Genomic DNA, 19,608 nt, shown 5'->3' with positions numbered 1-19,608 from the left:
ATAATACACAATATTGGAAAAATCTGATATTGCGTAATTTATTTTTTCTGTGATCTTTGTCTCATTTCTACTCCAAATATCTAAAACAAAAATCTTAGATCAAGTAAAAATATTTTGCTTTATAATTCAGATAAAATAAAGCAAAATGTATAGGTTAATAATAAGCTAAATGATCTTGTTTTCAATTTGAAATGTAGATATTTGGTCTAGAAACAAAGACAAAAAAGTTTTTCATTGTTGATGGTCGTTTCAGTTAAGTTGTACTGTTCAAATTCTTCAATTCAAAACCTTTTTTTTGAAATGGCATTTTCTCATTTGGACCATTCTTGTGGGTTAGTTGAAGGGTTAGTTCACCCAAAAAAGGGGGGCAAAAATCACTGTTTTTTCTCCCTAAAGTGGTTTCAAACCTTTGTTTCTTTCTTCTGTTGAACTGAAGAATTTTTGAAAGAAAGCTTAACCTGTAATCATTGACTTCCACAGTAGGAAAAACAAATGTTTGTTTGTGTTCAACACAAGAAAAAAATAAAGGTTTGAAACAAATAAAGAGTAACTAAATGATGACAGAATTTCTATTTTTGGGTGAACTATCCCTGTGTTTGTGAAGAAGAAATGATTCATTTGAAGTGAGATTTTTTTTGTTTTTAATTTTGGCACAATCTGAACGTAATTTTATTCACAGCATTACCAATTAATATAGGCAATATGTTTAGTAGTTTGCATTTTTAAAAGGCTTTTTACAATGTTTATGATACTGTTTTGGATATAGTTAAGGATTAATAAACACAAGTACTATTTTGTAAAAAATAGTCTGTACCATCCATTTTAGGTCCTTTGTATTCCATCATTTTATTTGTTTTGAGTAAAAAAATGGTATGTTGAAATGTATATTGAAGAAAGAATTTGAAAAAATAAAACCTGTGAGCTTTCACATAACCTGTCATTTCTTTACTACATTTCTTTACTAATAACAGCGCTTTTACAATGTAGGTTGTGTCAAAGCAACTTAACATAGAAGTTCTGGTAATAAAAAGACTAAAGGCCCTGCCACCAAATGACTTCATCTTAAAATTTGAATTATTATTTTTTATTTATTTATATTTTATTTATTATTATATATTTTTTGTAAAAAAGAACTCCATCACACACGATTACTCTTAGAAGCTTTTCTTATCTAGTATCTGGCAGGCAAGGTGAAAGAGGAATCAGCCAGGCCTACTAACACAGATACCATTCAAAAAATACAATACTTGTTGCCACACTGTACCAGCCAGATGTCCTGCTTTCTGTTCATATCCACAAGAGTTTCAACCATAGAAAATATTTTTTTTTTCATTATTAGTACTTTGAAGAACTGCACAGTCATTTTTTTTTAATATACATCTATGACGCAGGCCATATTACAATCTATAATAACACATATTTATATTTTGCATGGCAAATATGGGCAGACCTTTATGCATTATTTTTTTTCTCTCGAAATGTCAGTATTGCATTGTAATTATAGAAGCAAATCTTCAGGGAGAATAATTATAAGCATTTTTTTTTTCATTTTTCATTTCAGCGCCAAAAAAAAAAGCTTGTAAACAAACCGCAAAGCACCACGAGAGGTCGAGCAGTTTGAGTGCATCGCCATTCACCTGTACTGCTAAGGTAAATCAAGCATGGGGCATTTCAAAGACTAATTGCCAGGTACATCTCAGCAGAAAGAAGTGTTTATGGGTAATCATCAGCAGGTGGGGTGCTTAATATGGTGGATGGGTGGCCAAAAAAAAAAAAGGAGAAAAAAAACCTTTCTGTTTTGCGAAGCCATGGAAAATGACCCAAATAAATGCAGTATGCTCTGAGTAAAACCTGGAAACCTTGCTGCTTAATCGGTGCCTAGTTATTCTCTTTCATTGCAGTGGATATTTTGATACTGATCATCTGATACTGATTTTAATTACAAAAAATGAACTGATTTTAGTGTTCGAGCAATTTTTGCTTCTTAGGCCTGATGTGATTAATGATTAATCACATTATAATAGTTATTTGATCTGATCATCTAATCAGCTAAATGTGATATCTGAATTCTGCACTGTAAATTACAAATATGGAAATTATGAGTGTATTAAAAATGCTTATCAGGAGCTTAATTGAACAATGGTGAAAAAACACTTCTTTATTTCATATCATATTAAAAATTTCAGAATTTTCGCATCATTAAAGACAATCACAAGGGTCTATTCAACTTTATTTGCAGGTTAAAAAAAATAATTATATATATATATATATATATATATATATATATATTATATTTTCCAAATTATGTTTAATAAGGCAAGGAAATTTTTACAGTATGTCTGATAATATTTTTTTCTTGTAGAGAAAGTCTTATTTGTTTTACTTCGGCTAGAATAAAAGCAGTTTTTCATTTTTTATATATGATTTTATTTTATATGATTTTTATCTTTTTAAATATGTATATGATGGGTTGCTGCTTGCAGGGTATCTGCTACGTAAAACATATGCTGGACAAGTTGGCAGTTCATTCTGCTGAGGCAACACCTAATTAATAAAGGATCTAAGCTGAAAAGAAAATGAATGAATGAATGAATGAATGAATGATAATATTATAAAAATACCAATATTTGACAAATATCAAATTGTAAAAATGCACCTGTTTATAAATCATTAATTGCAGTTATTTGTTTCACAAAATTGTAAATTATGACTATTAATTGACCACAGTATAATCATTTAACTTTAACTTATTATAAAATACAATAAAGTGTATCTAGTATTCATTTCATTTAACATACAGTAGTTTAACTACAACAACAATGACATCCTTTTCTAACCTTTTAACCAATAAAACAGGCTCAAATACTCATTATCTATAGCTGCTTACAGCTGTGACTTGACATAGCTCCACCCTTAATCAAAGAGATTACCACTTGAGTCAATTTAAGCACTGCAATATTTGATCCCGAGTCAGAAATAGAAATATTAATATGTGCATTAACATAATCAGACATTAACCATTATGTGTGCAGTATAGTGAGTAAAGTATCATGTCCTCCTTCAAGACAAATTTCTTTCAGGTAGACTGGGCTTTAGCCTAATTAATAATTATTTACTTATTTTCACTAGCGTAATATCCTTATTACCGCCTAAACAGCCTAAGGCTTTTCCTTACGTGCTTATCGGAAGAAAGAGGCAAAGTGTATTGTGATTTCAGTGAGGGAAGAATAAGGATAATCCTAATTGATTTTCATTAAATGCACTGCTGTAGAGCCCATGACTGGCCTACTTTCTCGACGTACAAATTAATCCCTTAGCCCTGTTTTCATAGGAGGAAAAAAAGGGGGAAAATCCTAAGGACTGTCTCAGTAGCGATTTATGTGCTCAGCAATTTGACGGGAAAAAAAAAACACACAGAGGATGACCACTAATTGTCTATTGTTTTTATGATTATTCATTCTGCGTATCTCTGCGCATCATCCAATTTTAAGTGTTCATATCACAGAATAATATATTGTACTTCACAAATACAATTACAAACTGTAGCCACAAATCATTTCCTTAACAAAAGTTTGTGTACAAGCAACAGAACCTGTAATTCTCTCTTCCGAAAAGCAGACGTTGAAAATCTCACAATCATTTAGATCAACAAATCAGACTGTGAAAGATTCTCAAATGTTTTAAGCAAATAAACTTTTATTTTCATTTTAAACTGAACATGATATCCCCTCTGAAATGCAGACATGAATGCTGAAACATTTCTGCAGTCATTTAGATCGACAAATCAGACAGTAAAAAAAAAAAAGCTCTCTCTAATGATTTATACAAACACGCTCTTTAAAACGCCCGTTAAATAGCAACAAGGTGTTTATTTTCACTTTAAACACATGCATGAGCTGACAATTTCATCAAGGCTAACACCATAATGCAACAACCCTTTTCAAAAGGTCCTTTCCCCTCAGTGTTTTTTTCGGGGCCATTTCCAGCATTCTAGCTCTTCTTCTTTTTTTTTTTTTCCTCCCGAACACATGGAAATAAAACAACAAAAATAAGCCCCCCTGACAAACTGGACGAGTTGAGTGAAGTTGCAGGAGGACTGGAGTGGAGAGGAAGCAGATAGGATTGTTTGCTGAAAAGGCTGCCTCAGTTCAGTGCACTGGTGTCTGAAGACCTCTATTCATTGTGAAGGCCAGAGGGGCCGTGGCAGTCTGGGTAGGGTCCCGCAGGCACTGAGGCACGGGGCCAGGCCTGGTCCTCTCCGCACTGCCAACTCGCCTCAAACCCTGACCTGACGGCCAGACGCGACAGGAGGGAGCAGGAGAGCGAGAGCAATTTAGTCTCAGCGGCTACTCATTCATTCAAAAGCTTATCACAGGCAGGGCTCACCATTGTGTAATTACGTGTTAAGTTTAAGACCTCGGCAGTGAATGTAAAAGGGGGAAAAAACACAGCAGAGAGATGAATAAATACATATGGGCGCTATGGAATGAGCAACTGGTTCAAAGATTGGATTGTTTTTGGAGGATAGACAAATGAATTTGTTTTTAAAAGTCTTCTAGAGTTGTTTTTAAAACTGCCTCGAGACAGACACAGAGAAAAAGGCATAGGATGTGTAACAATCATTTTTTAAAAAGTAATGTTCTTTGAAAATAGTTTAACCAGCATTACTTGACTGAAGCATTTATGGATACTAGGGCTGGGCATACACTGTTAACGATATTTGTAAATTACACAGTATTTAATTGTAAAATGAACTATATTTTACTGTAGCACAGTTATGCAGTATGTTACTGTATTTTAAAGTTGCATTGTGAAAATTACTGTATATATTACAGTAAAGATATACATACAATTATGTAAATACATATACAGGATAAATGGTGCTGTAAATGTATTTTACCAGTAATGTATTTTACAGTAAGTTACCGGCAAACTGCTTCCAGTAAGTTACTTTAAATTCTTCAGGAAATTGTCAACAGTGTATATAAACGCTATATATATAATCTGTAAATAGATTGGGATGTCCTGATTAGGTTTTATTGCCCTCTAGTACAAAATCATTTGATTTTGAGTATCTACCGATACAAACTGAATACTGAAAACTGATACTGAAACCTGATCCGATACTTCAATAATGCAATAAAATACAAATAAAGCGAAGATACAGATTCAGGATGTTCCTTATCTTTTATTTAATTCACCTTATTTTAACATTCAACCACTCTTGTCACTTCTGTGAGGTAGCTTGAGCAATCGAGTAATAAATAACAACAATTCTTTACGTTTGGACTTTAGTGCAACAGTAAATGTGAATCTAGTTTTAAAAAATAGCACGTCAATTTAAAATACCCATCAGGCAATCCCACATTTGCATTTTTCACAGTTTGCTATGGCAATGTTGTCATCATTAACTTTATGATACCTCCAGACCGCAGACATACTCGTGCTTTCCGCTTCAAGCTTCTACATTGTTTTGCATTGACAGAATTTGACCAATAGCGTCTCTGCAACAAAATGATGTCATTGTTGACATTGATGTCATTGTGAGTTGCTGTTTCAGTGTGAAGTCAAAAAAGAGGTCTAATTCTGTGCCACTGCATAACTATACATGTATTTTCGAGTTTTGATCGGGAGGTAATCGATTCCAAACGAGTCTGAAACCGCGTGATCGGGCCCGATTTCCGCTGACGGGATCGGATCTGGACATCACTATAAACAGAAGTCATGATTTTAGCCGTGTTCAGTTCATTCAAACTTGTTCTATTTCAACAAATACCCCTTTTAACTTCAGAAGGCACACATTTCGAACGCAATGTCTTTTTATTCGAAATATGGACAAAATGTATTTTCAGAAACACAAACTGATACCAATAGCATCAGAAAATAAATCTTTGTTCACTGAATCAAATTATGAATTGCAACTGGAGGCAAGAACTGAATCAAAACAAGAGCTAGACATTCAAAATCTAATGGTCCGAATTAGCGCTCAGTCCCACCAACAGAGTTTTATTCCACCGTAATCTATGGATTTTTTTTAATACCATGAGTGCAGGAGCATATGGTTTTCTGTGCAATCTCATTCATCATATCCATATCCACCATAAAGCGATTTTTAATATTCAAATTGCCAATTGACTAAATATCTCTATCTTTCTCTTTCTCTCAATCCAACTATCACTTTTTTAAGCTGAAGAAACTGACCTTTCAACCTAGAACATGTTTGCATTAAAGCTTCACTCTGTCCATGGCACGAAGCAGCATTGATTGTTAGTGTTTACCAGGGACGCTTTTGGTAAACATGAAGTATAATCGTGTAGACCTAAGCCAGTATCTGATAGCACAGACTGAGGTTCATCGGTCCCATAGGAATCCAGAACGTACTTCGGTCACATTTGAGAGAATATCTTGCATTATATTTAAAAAAAAAAAAAACGTTCTATTCAGTTACCTCACATCTTCTTTTCTTTTGTTTTCCCTCCTTATTTTTTGTTCGTTCTTCCTGGCGGTAATGGTTACATGTCATAACATCGTTTCCATGTCCCAATACCATATTCGATTCCCTGCTCCGCCAGTCTTGTAAATGAATCCGGCATGTCACATTGTCACATCGAGAGCCTCCCATTTTCGTAGAGTACCAGGGGTCTCTTAAACACTGCCCACTCTTAGTGCCACATCCTTTTTCCTGAAGACCTCCAAGACCCCTTCAAGCATAAGAGCTTTTAGCTAGCCCGCGCTAATGTGTAGAATAATAGCTACTCCCTGAATCTTGATGGCCCCTGGAAGCTGACTGAATTTGTGCACAACAGCATCTACAGTGCAGTAATATTCCCCTTTTTATATCTATTCTTGTGTGCTGCCACCCCTAATCTAGTCTTATTACATCTCTCCCCTTCTATTCTCTTTGCCTCATATGGCCTTTCAATTTTAGTGTGATTAGTAAGGTGCGGGATATTATCTGTTCAGCACGGAGACGTGGCAGAATATTATGGAACAAGACTAATATTACAATTATGCAGTGCTTTACAACTAGAGACAAAGAAACCAATATCGTTCCTAGAGACTGGTCAAAGAAAATGAGTACATATAAAGTTAAACCTAAATTAATAACCCTCCTTTAAAATGTGTATTTTTTTTTATATTTCCAATGTTTAAGAGACCAAAGAAATGTTCAAAGTATTTCCTACAGTATATTTTTTTTCTCTCAAGGTCAATTTTACTTTAAGACCCATATACAATACAATACAATTAGACACATTAATTTAATTAATCCAATAACTATCCTAACTTGCCTACAAAAAATGTGTAATTTAAAATGCATTGTAAATGTAATTTAAAATTTTCCAGCAGCTGGGGTGGTGGAAAAAAGTAAAATGACGGGCATTAAATTAGAGACATTTATCGTAGAATAATAGCTGTTAAATTGCAGTAATTTACCATAAAATAACGAACATTACATTACAGAAATTTATTGTGGAATAACGACTGTTGAATTACAGAAATTTACCGTAGAATAACGGACATTTAATTACAGAAATTTATCGTAGAATATCAAACGTTAAATTCCAGAAATTTATTGTAGAATAAAGCCTGTTAAATTACAGAAATTTATCGCAGAATACCGCTCATTAAATTACCAAAATTTATCGTAGAATAACTAACGTTAATTTCCAGAAATTTATCGTAGAATACCGCCCATTAAATTACATACATTTATCGTAGAATAAAGGCTGTTAAATTACAGAAATTTATCGTAGAATAACGACTGTTAAATTCCAGAAATTTATTGTAGAATACCACCCATTAAATTACAGAAATTTATCGAAGAATACAGGTTGTAAAATGACAGAAATTTACCGTAAAATAACGGACGTTAAATTACAGAAATTGTATGTACAATAACACCCATTAAATTACAGACATTTATCATAGAAAAATGGGCGTTAAATTACAGAAATTTATTAAAAAAATAAAATTGTGATTTTCTGTAATTTAACGTCGATTACTCTGTCATAAATTTCAGTAATTTAACAGCTGTTATTTTACGTTTTACGGCACCCAAAAAAAAAATAAAATTGTGATTTTTTTTGTAATGTGTAATTAAGCTAGTTAAGCCTTTAAATTGCACTTTGAGCTGAATACTATTATCTCAAGTAAATAGTATGCACTGCCACCATGACAAAGACAAAATAAACCTTATTAGAAGTTAGCTATTAAAAAATTTTATTTCAAATTTTTGGAAAAAAAATCTCTGTTAAACAACATTTGTGAAGTTTTTTTATTATTTAAATTTCACAAGTGAGCTAGTACTTTTGACTACACCTGTACTTATAAAACTTTTGTTTGTTTATTTTTTAAAATATTTTTCTCTTTCGGGGTCTCATGTTAGGGTTCAGGTAACAGGTCACAGATCAGCATGAAAGGGCGATGTCAGTGTCCACACAGCATTAGATACTGTTTATCTGTTGGCAGTCTATCCCACTGATCCTCTCTTTACCAGTAGCCCCCAGGACATCTGTAATCCACAGAAGTGACATATGAAGCCCAGTTGATTTCTTTTTTTTGCCTTGTTTGTTGATATTGCATCTGAATTGCTAATTTATTTTGGGCTATCAACTTTGGGTCCTTTGAATAAATGCATGCTCTAACTGCGGGATGGATTAAAGTTATACAAACCCTCTCTCAGTCAGTTATGCAAACTGCGGGAGCTTACTATGTATAACTGACACATCTAGGAAAAACCACAGTTTGAACTTATCCTGAGCAAAACACATTAAATAGGATAGAAATGCACCTCTGTGTCAGCTGTGTTTCCGAATGGCCTTTAGATAAAAACTACCCACAATAGTGCCATGTTGCCACACAAAAAATTAAATAAAATAAAATAAATAAGTAAATAAAAAATAATAAATTAAATCTGCACTTTAATTCTGTTAAAATACACCTCCTATGAAAATTGATAGAAATAAGTCATTGTTTCTGGTTTGAAATTAAAGACCTATTATTTGTAGGTTTACAGTCTATAATAAACACATAAACAGATAAATACTCAGCCTACTCAAGTTTACATAACATCATTTAACCTGATTACTAATCAAATACTAGATGAATACATGATTAGAATTGTGGAAAGGAGGGTGTTTTCAAAAATTCTTTTAAAAAATTACTGTTTTTTTTTCCATGTTGTTCTTATAAAGTAAATAAGTCATTGTGAGGTTGAACCTGTTTGGTTAAAAAGCAAATTCCTATTATACGTAGGCCTGATGTCCATATCCAATAATAAAATAAACGTCCACACTAAAAGTAGTCTTACATTATTAACAATTTAAACAAATTACTAAACAAATTTTTGATTCAAATTGTGAATTTGGTATTTATGTCTTTATTGGATTATGCTTTTATGCATTTCAAGTTTAAACAATGCATTGTTAAGCTCACAAACTTGACTCATTAAAATGCACAAACCCTCTCCAACTGAAATCGCATTTAGGTGAATTCAACCATTGTTGTAGCTGTTCGATGGCTGTTAGTAGCCTACTGGAGTGTACATCAACTTATTTTATATTCCTTCAACACCATTTAAAACTAGTTTTATTAACTTTAATAATCTGATTTTAAATTAGAGTGTGCAAATGTAAACACTTGCGAACAGAATTCGGCTTCAGATGCAGACGTAGCAATATCAACAGAGACTGCTGTCATGTGTGTACAAATACATCAACATAAAAGTAATTTATACACTTTAACAGCCTTCTAAATATTGTGCCATTAACCTCAAAAATTAAATGACAAATTTGTCTGCAAATGTAACCGCTTCAGAACCGAATTCGCCATTAATTGAAGATGTAACCATAGCAACTGCTGTTCCATTGCTGTTCCATGGCTGTTGGTCTCAGTGTACACATCAGAAAACACATGTTATAATTAATAAAATGTATTATTGTTATCATTATTATTTATTCATCTTGTTCTTTTTTTATTTTTCAAAGCTTTTGGTAGCTTTGAAAATTGTTTAAAACATTCTTGAAGTTGCTACAAGTATCTATAACCGTATCTACGCTAGGGGCGCCAAAAGACAATTCGGATTACGTGAGACGAACTTTAACCAAATGAATTGAGAACATTTTTAACAGAAAGTGCTTTAAAAATCCACTCTGCTGACAGTCATTGAAATAATTCGCATTATGGAGAGTCTGCACACATAAAGAAGCTGGTTACTCAGAGTTGTGTGGAAGCAAGACAGTTGGTGCTGAAAGTCAGACGCGCAAAAGCAAATAAGTTGCAAAACTATCGGAATTTAACTCATGTGCTGTCACAAATACAAAACAAAATACAAGAGTGATGTAAATTAAAATTAATAATAGGTGGTGAATAACTTTAACGCGTTGTTTTCTCGTAATCTCTGAGGGCTGAGTGGAAAAAAAGACTGTGGAAGAGCAGGTGAGCAACACTGTCTTTTCAAATAGACGGCGGTCAGAAAGCTTTTGCTCAGATAAAGTTTCGTTTATATATATTTCTATTTTTGCAGACCTTTTGTGAATTATGTTTTTATTTTTGCCGGCTGTTTAATACAACAATTGTTCAGTTGGCAAAAGCAATGACTGCTATAAGCTGACGCGTAAAACTAAATGAGCCAGTTTGCGCAGACATCTAATATGAACTATTCGGTATTATATTGAAGTGTTTAGCCGTTATCCCTGATGAAATGCAAGCGAGTCCAAGACATTTAGTGAATGAGTGTCCAGCAAAAAGGTGACAGAGATCAGAGGTGGCGGTGTTAATAAACAGGTTTCCTCTACACCTAAGAGGCGTTTTCCTTCTCCAAACACCACTGCTTTAATGTTGTCATGTATTTTCCACTAAGCTCGCACTCCGAGCGTGCCTTTGGGGAAAGATGCTAACAAAATAAGTTGGAACACCTGTTTTGGAAAAGAAATTCACTGCTGCAAAAATCCTGCCTTCCCAGTTTATTCACTCACAATAACATTTGCTTGCGACATGGAAACTGACTGGACAACACGCCTTTCCTTTTGTCCTCATTTAAGGAAAAGAAAAGAGCTTGTTGCTGTGAAGCTGAATCCTATTCTAAACTTAAAGAAAAGTTATTTTCCCCTTTTTGTAGTTACGAATAACAAAATATATCTTCCACTCAATGCGTAAAGGAGGAACACAGTCGGAAAAAAATGGTCACCATCAGGTAAAATCTCTAGGGATGTATGTTAATTAAATGTTACAGTAAAATGTATAACACCATCGGTGGTTAACAGTAGATATTTAATAATAATAATAATAATAATAATAATAATAATAATAATAATAATAATAATAATAATAAAAGTGATTATGATAATATTAATAATAATCATTGATGCTGACAGGTTTTGTTTTGAAAGGATTTGAAGATGGCTTTTCTAACCCACATTTGTAGAAGAATTCAGATCAACAGGGTTACAGTAAATAATCTCATTAATAGGTCAAACAGCTGCGCTGCTGTCATTTGCTCTGACAGCCCAAACATGCTTTGGAATGAATGAGACCACTGAAATGTGCTTGGATGGTTTTTCAATGCCGTTTTTTTAGAATCTCATAATTAAATGCGTCTGGTATCACATGAAGTACACGATTTATTGTACACGCTGGATAATATATTTAAATTTCATTTGTATAAATAAATATATTCCAGACACCGTGGTAGGATCACATCACATTTCGTTTAAAAGAACAGCTACAAGAGCACAAGAAGAGGTGGATTTAACTACAAAAATTTAAAAGGGTAAAACTTTTACATTGATGATAGAAAATGAGTAAAATGCGACGTTTTGAATACAATTTAATTTCAACAATAAACAGTAAAAGCGACTACAGAAAAGTAGGTTAAGGCTTTGGGAAATCTGCTTACATGCTGAAGCACCTGATAGGATGGTGAGAAATCATCATTTGATTGGCTAATGGCTCTCTAAATAATGTGTCCAAATAATCCTATGCCTTTTTTTCTTCTATAATGCAAAACTTTATTTTAGCGTGGTGGTTCAAATCTACGAACAAGATAATTGATAATGTTGACATGCGCTGCGCATCAACAGTCTAAGTATTCGGTGAAAATCAAACTTTGCAGGAAAGACAACACTAATACACTTTTCTATAGCAGATATTTACAATCAAATATTAATTAAGTATTTAGATATTGTTTTTAATATATAAAGCTGTCTTAATAACTGATCACAAAGCATGAGGGATATATGTGCCTTAATTTTAAAGGATGCATTTTGAGGTAATTTTACGGTTTTATATCTGCAAGAAGAAGGCTATTAAACAGCAATTAGTAAGAACATGTCAAAGCATCCGCGTATTCCTTCATCTGTTGACTGTGGAGGCTAGGAGGAGGGATTTAAAGTAAGAACAAGGTCTTAAGTAGAAAAAAGCACATAGCGCAAAGACAACCTTGGCAAGCGAAACTATTTTCACGGACCCAGGCACGCACGAGGTCGAGGCTGCGGTCATTTCTTGGGGCCTGCATACCACATTTCACGAATGTCGTGAGTTTTGTCTTATTTTTAAACGTGTTGATAAAATATACTATTCGCAATTATATATTAGTTGATGACAGAATACAGAAATGATGCAAAAGTAGTTATAAAATTCAATTGTATTTCTCTGAAGAAAAAATAAGTGCACTTAATAATACACATTAATATTTATAATAATAATAAAAAACATCCTGCAAAGCGTGCATCCACAGTGTATACATTTCAGTGAGCATAAACAACTTTAACATTATGTAAATAGCTGTTTTAACAAAATCCGCACAGAGAACGTATTGTTTAAAAAAGTGCATATCCTTACAGATATCCCACATAGGTTTCCGTATCATTCGTTTGTGCTCGAGCGGAGTCTTCAACTTCACTTGTTTTGTATTCCTCTAAATCCAGCGGACTGTTCTTATTGGTAGGTGCGAGCGTTACATCACAATGATTATGACGCGCCGTCTTCCTGCTTCCTTCAGCCGCGTCTTAAAGTGAATCTTGTTGGTGCGAGCGCGCTCTCAGCCTCCTCCTGGCCGCGTGCGCTGAGACATACAGTTTTCATGCAGAGAGAGGAGCGGCGCACAAGAGCTCTTTCTCTATCTCACTCTCTTCGCTCTCGCTTGTCCCGAGAAATTACAATATTCATCACGGGGCGAACAACCCTCTGTATTCTCTCTTACACTATCGCGAAGAAGCTCAATTCGCTCTCATCTTCAGAGTAAGTAACCTTGTCATTTGCGCTCGCGCTGAGTTTTGTTCTGATGACTTTCCAGTTGATGCGCTGTATCGCTTTATCCTTCACTGTCTTCGGGTTGCGGTTGTTTTAACTTTACATTTAATTCGTGCCATTTCGGAGGGATAACATCTCAATGTTTTCCGTAAAGTAAGTATAAATACGCACTTGTAATATTGCTTGTAGACTTTGGAGAGGCGACGCAAAACATGTACTACGCTCAGTTCTGAACTTGCCGTTTATTCCTCGTAATAGGACAGACGCTCTCTTCTCGGATGCACACCGTGCGTGCACTTTCCGCATCTTCATTATTTTACATTTTTAGTGTCAGTCGTCTGTTGTTTTATGCCAATAACAAATATCCTCGTCATTTACATAGACGCTTTCAGTCGTAAAAAATCATATAGAAAAAAAGGTTCCAGATCCCAGTCCCAGTCACTGGAGAATCTTTTAAGTGTTACAAAGAACTTATGCTGCTTTCATTCTTTAATTTTTTTTGAACGCCTTGTTGTAGTGCTTTAAAGAGCCGATTGACAACAACAGTGAACTTGAGAACCTATAATGTCCTAACATAACTTTTTTTAAACTACAAAAAGCCTCTTAATAAGAACATGTTTTTTTTCTGAACCTAAGGTGCTACCATTGATCAACCTTTATTTTTATAAACGTAGGCTTATACTTAGCATCTCACTTTCACTGCCACTACAGCTTGACGCGTTACTTCATCATCATCATCGTTTCATGACGTGAAAGTCAGATAGACATCAAAGCTCTAGTTTACGCGCACATAAGATTCAAAGATTTGCCGACATATACGTAAAGTCGGTTTTAGATGTTTATTGTCAAAATGAATGCCACGCACGTGGTTGTTGATAAAAATATTTTTGGTTTGATGATCAGTGTATCACTGTGCTCCTACTAAAGTGATGCGACCAGGGTTTGGTGGAGACAATATACATATGATAGCATAATTTTCAAAGGTTTTTATGACTTGTCGAAACTAATCTGAAATTTCTTAACTAACAAAATTTTAAAATAATTTTTAAATGTTTCAGAAGTTTTTTTTTTTTTTTTTTTTTTTTGTTTGTTTTTTGGAGTTGTAATGCTTTCCAGGGCTCTTTAAGTTGGCTGAGTGAGGGTTCTTGGGTTTTTAAATGTTTAAAACTACTATTTCCTCGAACTTGCTGGTGGGCACATACATGTTTAAGCTATTTAACGCTTCAACTGCGTTATCCGATTTATGTTCACATGAGTGTGATTGAATTAGTTTAATTTTCTTACTTTGACAACTTTTTCGGCTTTAAGCTGAACGGCTTTAAATATTTGGCGAGAAGAGGTGCGCATAGGACGCAGTGTCCGTATGAGGTGAAAGGCATCCAAAACGAACAGATTTTGTTGCCATTTTGTCTTGATTTGTCAGATGTCTATATTTTGAGACAGCTAAAGCAAGTTGTCGCTGTATTTTATACCCTAAATGAAAACCACTGACAACCTTAATCGGTGCGTCTTGAAGAACAATTAAAGTTATGTCTCACAAGGTGCATGTCTCAGAATTTTTTTTCTAATAATAACGACTGTTAACAACTCTTTATCATGTAGCCGTACTGATGATAATAAATGCACTGTAACATTATATTATTACACGTATATTTTATCAAAAACTTTTATATTTGTATGTTCTGGAGAAGTAGTTGCGTTAATTACTATATGCTTTGCAAAACTGTGCACCTTAGTCATGCGTGAGATGATGTGCCTTTTTAATGTGCGTTACATTCCCAATTAGCAAAGCTAGATATTAGCTATGTTTTTTTTTTCTAACGTGCATGGTGAGCTCAAACTTTTTAAAATGTGATTTAAGATTAGGCTAATAACGTTGACCGATCTCCTTCAACAAACTTGCAAAACGTGCAATTAGCGTTTATTACACTGCATTACACACAAAAAGGAGTTATCTTTGAATTCAATTCATTAACCCTGAATTTAATTTGTGTGGTGTATTATACTTGTTGTATAATTTTAATTACATGGGAAGTAGGCAGTTAATCTTTAAAAGATAATATTGAGTGTCTTTATTTGCTAAGTGTCTTTGCAAATATCAACTGTAGCTGTTTCTTTGGCAAATGGTACATCGACACTTACCAAAGTGAACAAAGCCTGCAAGTTGGCTGTGTGAGCACAATAGTGGCAGGACATGTCTAGCTAAACACAGCAATTTGATTTTTAAATGGGGTCTTACATGAGAATTAGACTTTTGGCATGCAGCCTTTTGGTTGATTATTTAATAAATGTTGTAATGACAACTTTGTAACTGACTTTAATACAAATACATTTTAAGCTTTTTGTCAGTTTCTTTTAAAATACTGTAGGCCTAGCATTTTAAGCATTTTTAATCTTGTGTGATGTTGTCTAAGACATTAGCCTGTTCAAATAGCATTTAGAATTGGGCACAAGAAACTTGGAGACATATAAAGAAAATTATTCATCAGTCCTTTCTTTCTGGCTAGGTTCCCAGGGTTCTCGAGCTGTGCCCAGCTGACAGGCTTTCGAAGATGGCACAATAACAGTTCCAGTGATGCCTGACCATGACAGCACATCCCTCTTAAGTAGACAAACCAAGAGAAGAAGAGTTGACATAGGAGTGAAGAGGACTGTTGGGCAAGCATCTGTGGTTTTTACCCGCGCAAAAGCAACCTTTCTTAGTGCCATGAATCCCCACGGTTCCGAGCAGGATGTTGAGTGTTCAGTGGTGCAGCACGCAGACGGTGAGAAGTCCAACGTGCTTCGCAAGCTGTTGAAGAGAGCAAACTCTTACGAAGACGCTGTGATGCCCTTTCCAGGGGCAACCATCATATCTCAGCTTCTGAAAAACAATTTGACCAAAAATGGAGGCAGTGAGCCTAATTTCCAGGGAAGTGGCCTCTCGAGTACCGGCTCAGAGATGCAGCAGGAGGATGCTTGCAGCAACTCCTCACGGGGCAGCCCTCAGGAGTGCCTTTCACCATTCAGCAGGCCCTCCATGACCCAATTTGAGATGGAGAGGCTAACAGATGAGCATCTAAGGGCCAAACGTGCCCGGGTGGAGAACATCATCCGTGGGATGAGCCATTCTCCTAGCGTCACACTTCGTGCAGGAGATAACGATCGTGAGGGGGCAGCCCAACCCCCGAGTCCTCGTGAGAACTACCGGGAAAACAAGCGCAAACAGAAACTGCCACAGCAGCAGCAGCAGAGTTTTCAGCAGCTCGTCTCTGCACGCAAAGAACAGAAACATGAAGAACGGCGGCAACTCAAACTACAGCTGGAGGACATGCAGAAGCAGCTCCGGCAACTCCAAGAGAAGTTCTACCAGATTTATGACAGCACTGACTCTGAAAACGATGAAGATGGGAACCTCTCTGAAGACAGCATGCGCTCTGATGGAATGGACAATCGTGCCCACGACTCTGTCCCAGATCGTTCTGACAACGAAATGTCTGACCTGGATCCGGGGCACTTTTTGGATCGAGCACGCGCACTTATTCGGGAGCAGAGCATGATGGAGGGGGACAAACCCAAGCGTGATGGATCAAGAGGAAAGAGCCAGGGACCAACCTCCATGCATGCAGAGGGCAAACAATTGGCAGAAACGCTAAAACAAGAGCTCAATACAGCAATGTCCCAGGTAGTGGACACTGTGGTGAAGGTCTTTGCCAAGCCTCCACGCCCAGTTCCTCAGGTTTTCCCACCCCTGCACATGGAATCCCCTGATCGTTTCGCAGTCAATGGAGAAAATCCAAACTTCCATACTGCCAACCAGCGCTTGCAATGTTTTGGTGATGTCATCATTCCTAATCCCCTGGACACTTTTGCTAGTATGCAGGTGCCCAACTCAAATGACCAAACAGAGGCCCTGCCTTTGGTGGTGAGAAAGAACTCTTCAGATCAGACTGGGTCACTTTCCACACCTGGGGGTCACCACCACCATCCCTCTCTGCACCCCCCACCTTTATCTTCTACAATGGGTTTTAGTCCTCCCTCTTTCCGCCATCCTTTCCCCCTTCCTCTAATGGGCTACCCTTTCCAAAGCCCCTTAGGTGCCCCAACAGGGCCTTACCCAGGAAAGGATAGGTCTTCTCCTGAGTCTCTGGATCTGTCCAGAGAGACCACTAGCCTACGGACCAAGATGTCGTCCAACCACCTCAGCCACCATCGTTCCATCTCACCAACACACCCAGGGAATGAAGGCTTGTCCTTGTCCCTCATAAAGTCAGAATGCGGAGACCTTCAGGACATGTCAGACATCTCTCCATATTCAGGAAGTACAATATCCTTTTTCAAATCAAATGTTTCAATGTTGTATTTTCATTTGTTTAGATAGATGAAACACTTTTGGCGTGAGTGAAGCTTGGATGCCATACAAATGACAAACACATCTTGAAAGATATAAACTTAATTTCAATGAATCTCCATTAATTGCCACATTCAAAAAGCAGTGTTCCTCTAGTAGTGCAGATTAAAAAGAACTCGGTGGACGGAGGCTTTTAAGTGTGCGCTATATGGAGAAGTGCTGAAAGGCCCCGCCGTGGCTAAGATACCTCCCATCTTCTCTGTTCTCACACTATCACAGGGAGACTCACAATAAAACCTCCTCTTTCATCACAGCACATGCAAGACTTTGTACATAAATGCTCAAAGCAAATCATATTTCAAAGCCAGGAAGTAAAAGGACAAGTGGGATCCTTTGCTTAGAGGCCCTAGAAAGTTGTGTTAGAAGAATAGTAAAAGATTTCTGTCAGTGGAGGAAAGATTAATTTCGGAAGACTGGTTCTCATTAAGCGTCAAGTGAACGCAGCAAGGGTAAAAATGTCCCAATACTGTTGAGCTTCATAATTAAATAAATTAAAAATAGCTTTTTAGCACAACATGTGATCTCAGAACACAACAAAGCGTATTTCTTGTGAACATCGCCAGCTTGCTTTAGGTAAAAGTGCACTGATAGCTGTTGCCTGGCAGTGGGTCTTTTCTTTTCATCCTGTTTCTCTGGTGTGAACAGGTGTTTGCGGGTAGCTGCTTTTCTTTCATCCCTTTCCCTCTTTTTAACCTTTTGCCAAATGGCTACTAGATCTTTGATAAGCTCTGAATGCAAGTCAAAACAAACAACACCAAATGTGATATAAAAAGTATGTATTTCTTTTAAGAGTAACTTTTGAAGTTTAAGATTAAATGTTAAGAAATAAAATAAATGATTACACAAAAGAATGAGCAAAACCATCCAAAGATAATTCCCCAAGTTAGCACTCTTCAGCTCATGTAAGAGTCTATTATTTCTCTAAGTGTACTTGCACACCTGCACAGTTGGGACCTGAACAACAACATCTCAATATTTGCAAAATAGGGTGTTTAATCAAATATGAATTTCTATTCAAATTCTAGAAGAAACAAGCAGCCAATTATCTTCAGCCATGGCCAGCATGATCTTCCTTGTCACGTGCTCTCTTTGCATCTCAAGAAAAATAGCCTTGTTCAGTTTCCCCCATCATTTGCATATAGAGAGACCGAACAGCTCTGGCACAGGGCTGTTGTAAGAATGGGGTGGGGGGTGGGCGGCAGGTGAAGCCAGTTTGCATGTCTAATATAGTAGACGAGGACAGAGGTTCATGGTTGCACTAGCTCAATGCTCAAGTGCTGAGGCAGCTATTGCACGTAGATTCAGGTTTCATCAATTAAAGCGAAGCAAAGAAAATGCGCTATGAAGACATTGCTCAGATCACTTTTCAAACTCGGTTGCCAAAGTGGTTTAATAAAAGACCTTCTCGATTTCAAAATCACTCTGCTGGTGGAATGACAAAATTTGAGTCCTTTCTGATTTATGTCAAAAGATTGTCATCAAAGTTAAGATTTTTTTTTCCCCCGGAGCCAACAATCTGAAAATGCTTCCTATTTATTTCCTCCTCTAAGCAAGAGCTGAAGTCTCAGCTGTAGTACATTTGTTGCTCTAATCTTTCATATTGCTGAACAGATGTCTAGCATTAATTTATGGATTTAGCATCCCTATGTCCTTTTTTTCCTCCTTTCTCTCCTTACACCTGGCCGCAGGATCACATTTCACTAGTTATTGTCTCCCTTACATGCAACATGCTTAATACAAAACCAGCCCTAAAAAAGCCTAATGATGCAGTGCATCTATGGCGGTGTTGTTTATGTAGTATCTCATTTGGCTATAAACCACAGCTGCCCCATTTTTCTCCTCCCCTGGAATACTTCATATTCATGTTTGCATTATGTCCTTCATTCATGTTGACTATGTACCGGGTTGTCTTACACACTCAGTGGGCCGGTGTTTACTCAATCTATTTTGTCGTTTCGCATATTTAC

At 36.1% G+C, this 19,608-nt stretch overlaps 1 protein-coding gene and 1 long non-coding RNA gene across 9 annotated transcripts in view; one reads left to right on the top strand and one right to left on the bottom strand.

The window, feature by feature from the left end:
• LOC137488119 (uncharacterized) overlaps nt 1-19,608 on the bottom strand; it is a 176,783-nt gene that overhangs the window by 78,336 nt on the left and 78,839 nt on the right. The window contains exon 3 of one of the 2 annotated variants that reach the window (XR_012393499.1): nt 8,259-8,512. The exons of the other annotated variant lie outside the window; for it this stretch is intronic. This is a non-coding gene — a long non-coding RNA (uncharacterized lncRNA). Of the gene's footprint in view, nt 1-8,258; nt 8,513-19,608 lie in introns of those variants that run through there. 2 annotated transcript variants of the gene reach the window in all.
• Nucleotides 12,449-19,608, top strand: part of prox1a (prospero homeobox 1a) — a 44,014-nt gene continuing 36,854 nt past the window's right edge. For 2 of the 7 annotated variants that reach the window (XM_073926951.1, XM_073926949.1), the window contains exons 1-2: nt 12,449-12,533; nt 15,759-17,557. In XM_073926951.1, coding sequence (XP_073783052.1) covers nt 15,827-17,557 — 1,731 coding nt within the window. In that variant the 5' untranslated portion in view covers nt 12,449-12,533; nt 15,759-15,826. 7 annotated transcript variants of the gene reach the window in all.

Source organism: Danio rerio, chromosome 17, assembly GCF_049306965.1.
Source record: "Danio rerio strain Tuebingen ecotype United States chromosome 17, GRCz12tu, whole genome shotgun sequence".
Lineage (NCBI taxonomy): Eukaryota > Metazoa > Chordata > Actinopteri > Cypriniformes > Danionidae > Danio > Danio rerio.
This window is presented reverse-complemented; position numbering and strand designations above follow the sequence as displayed.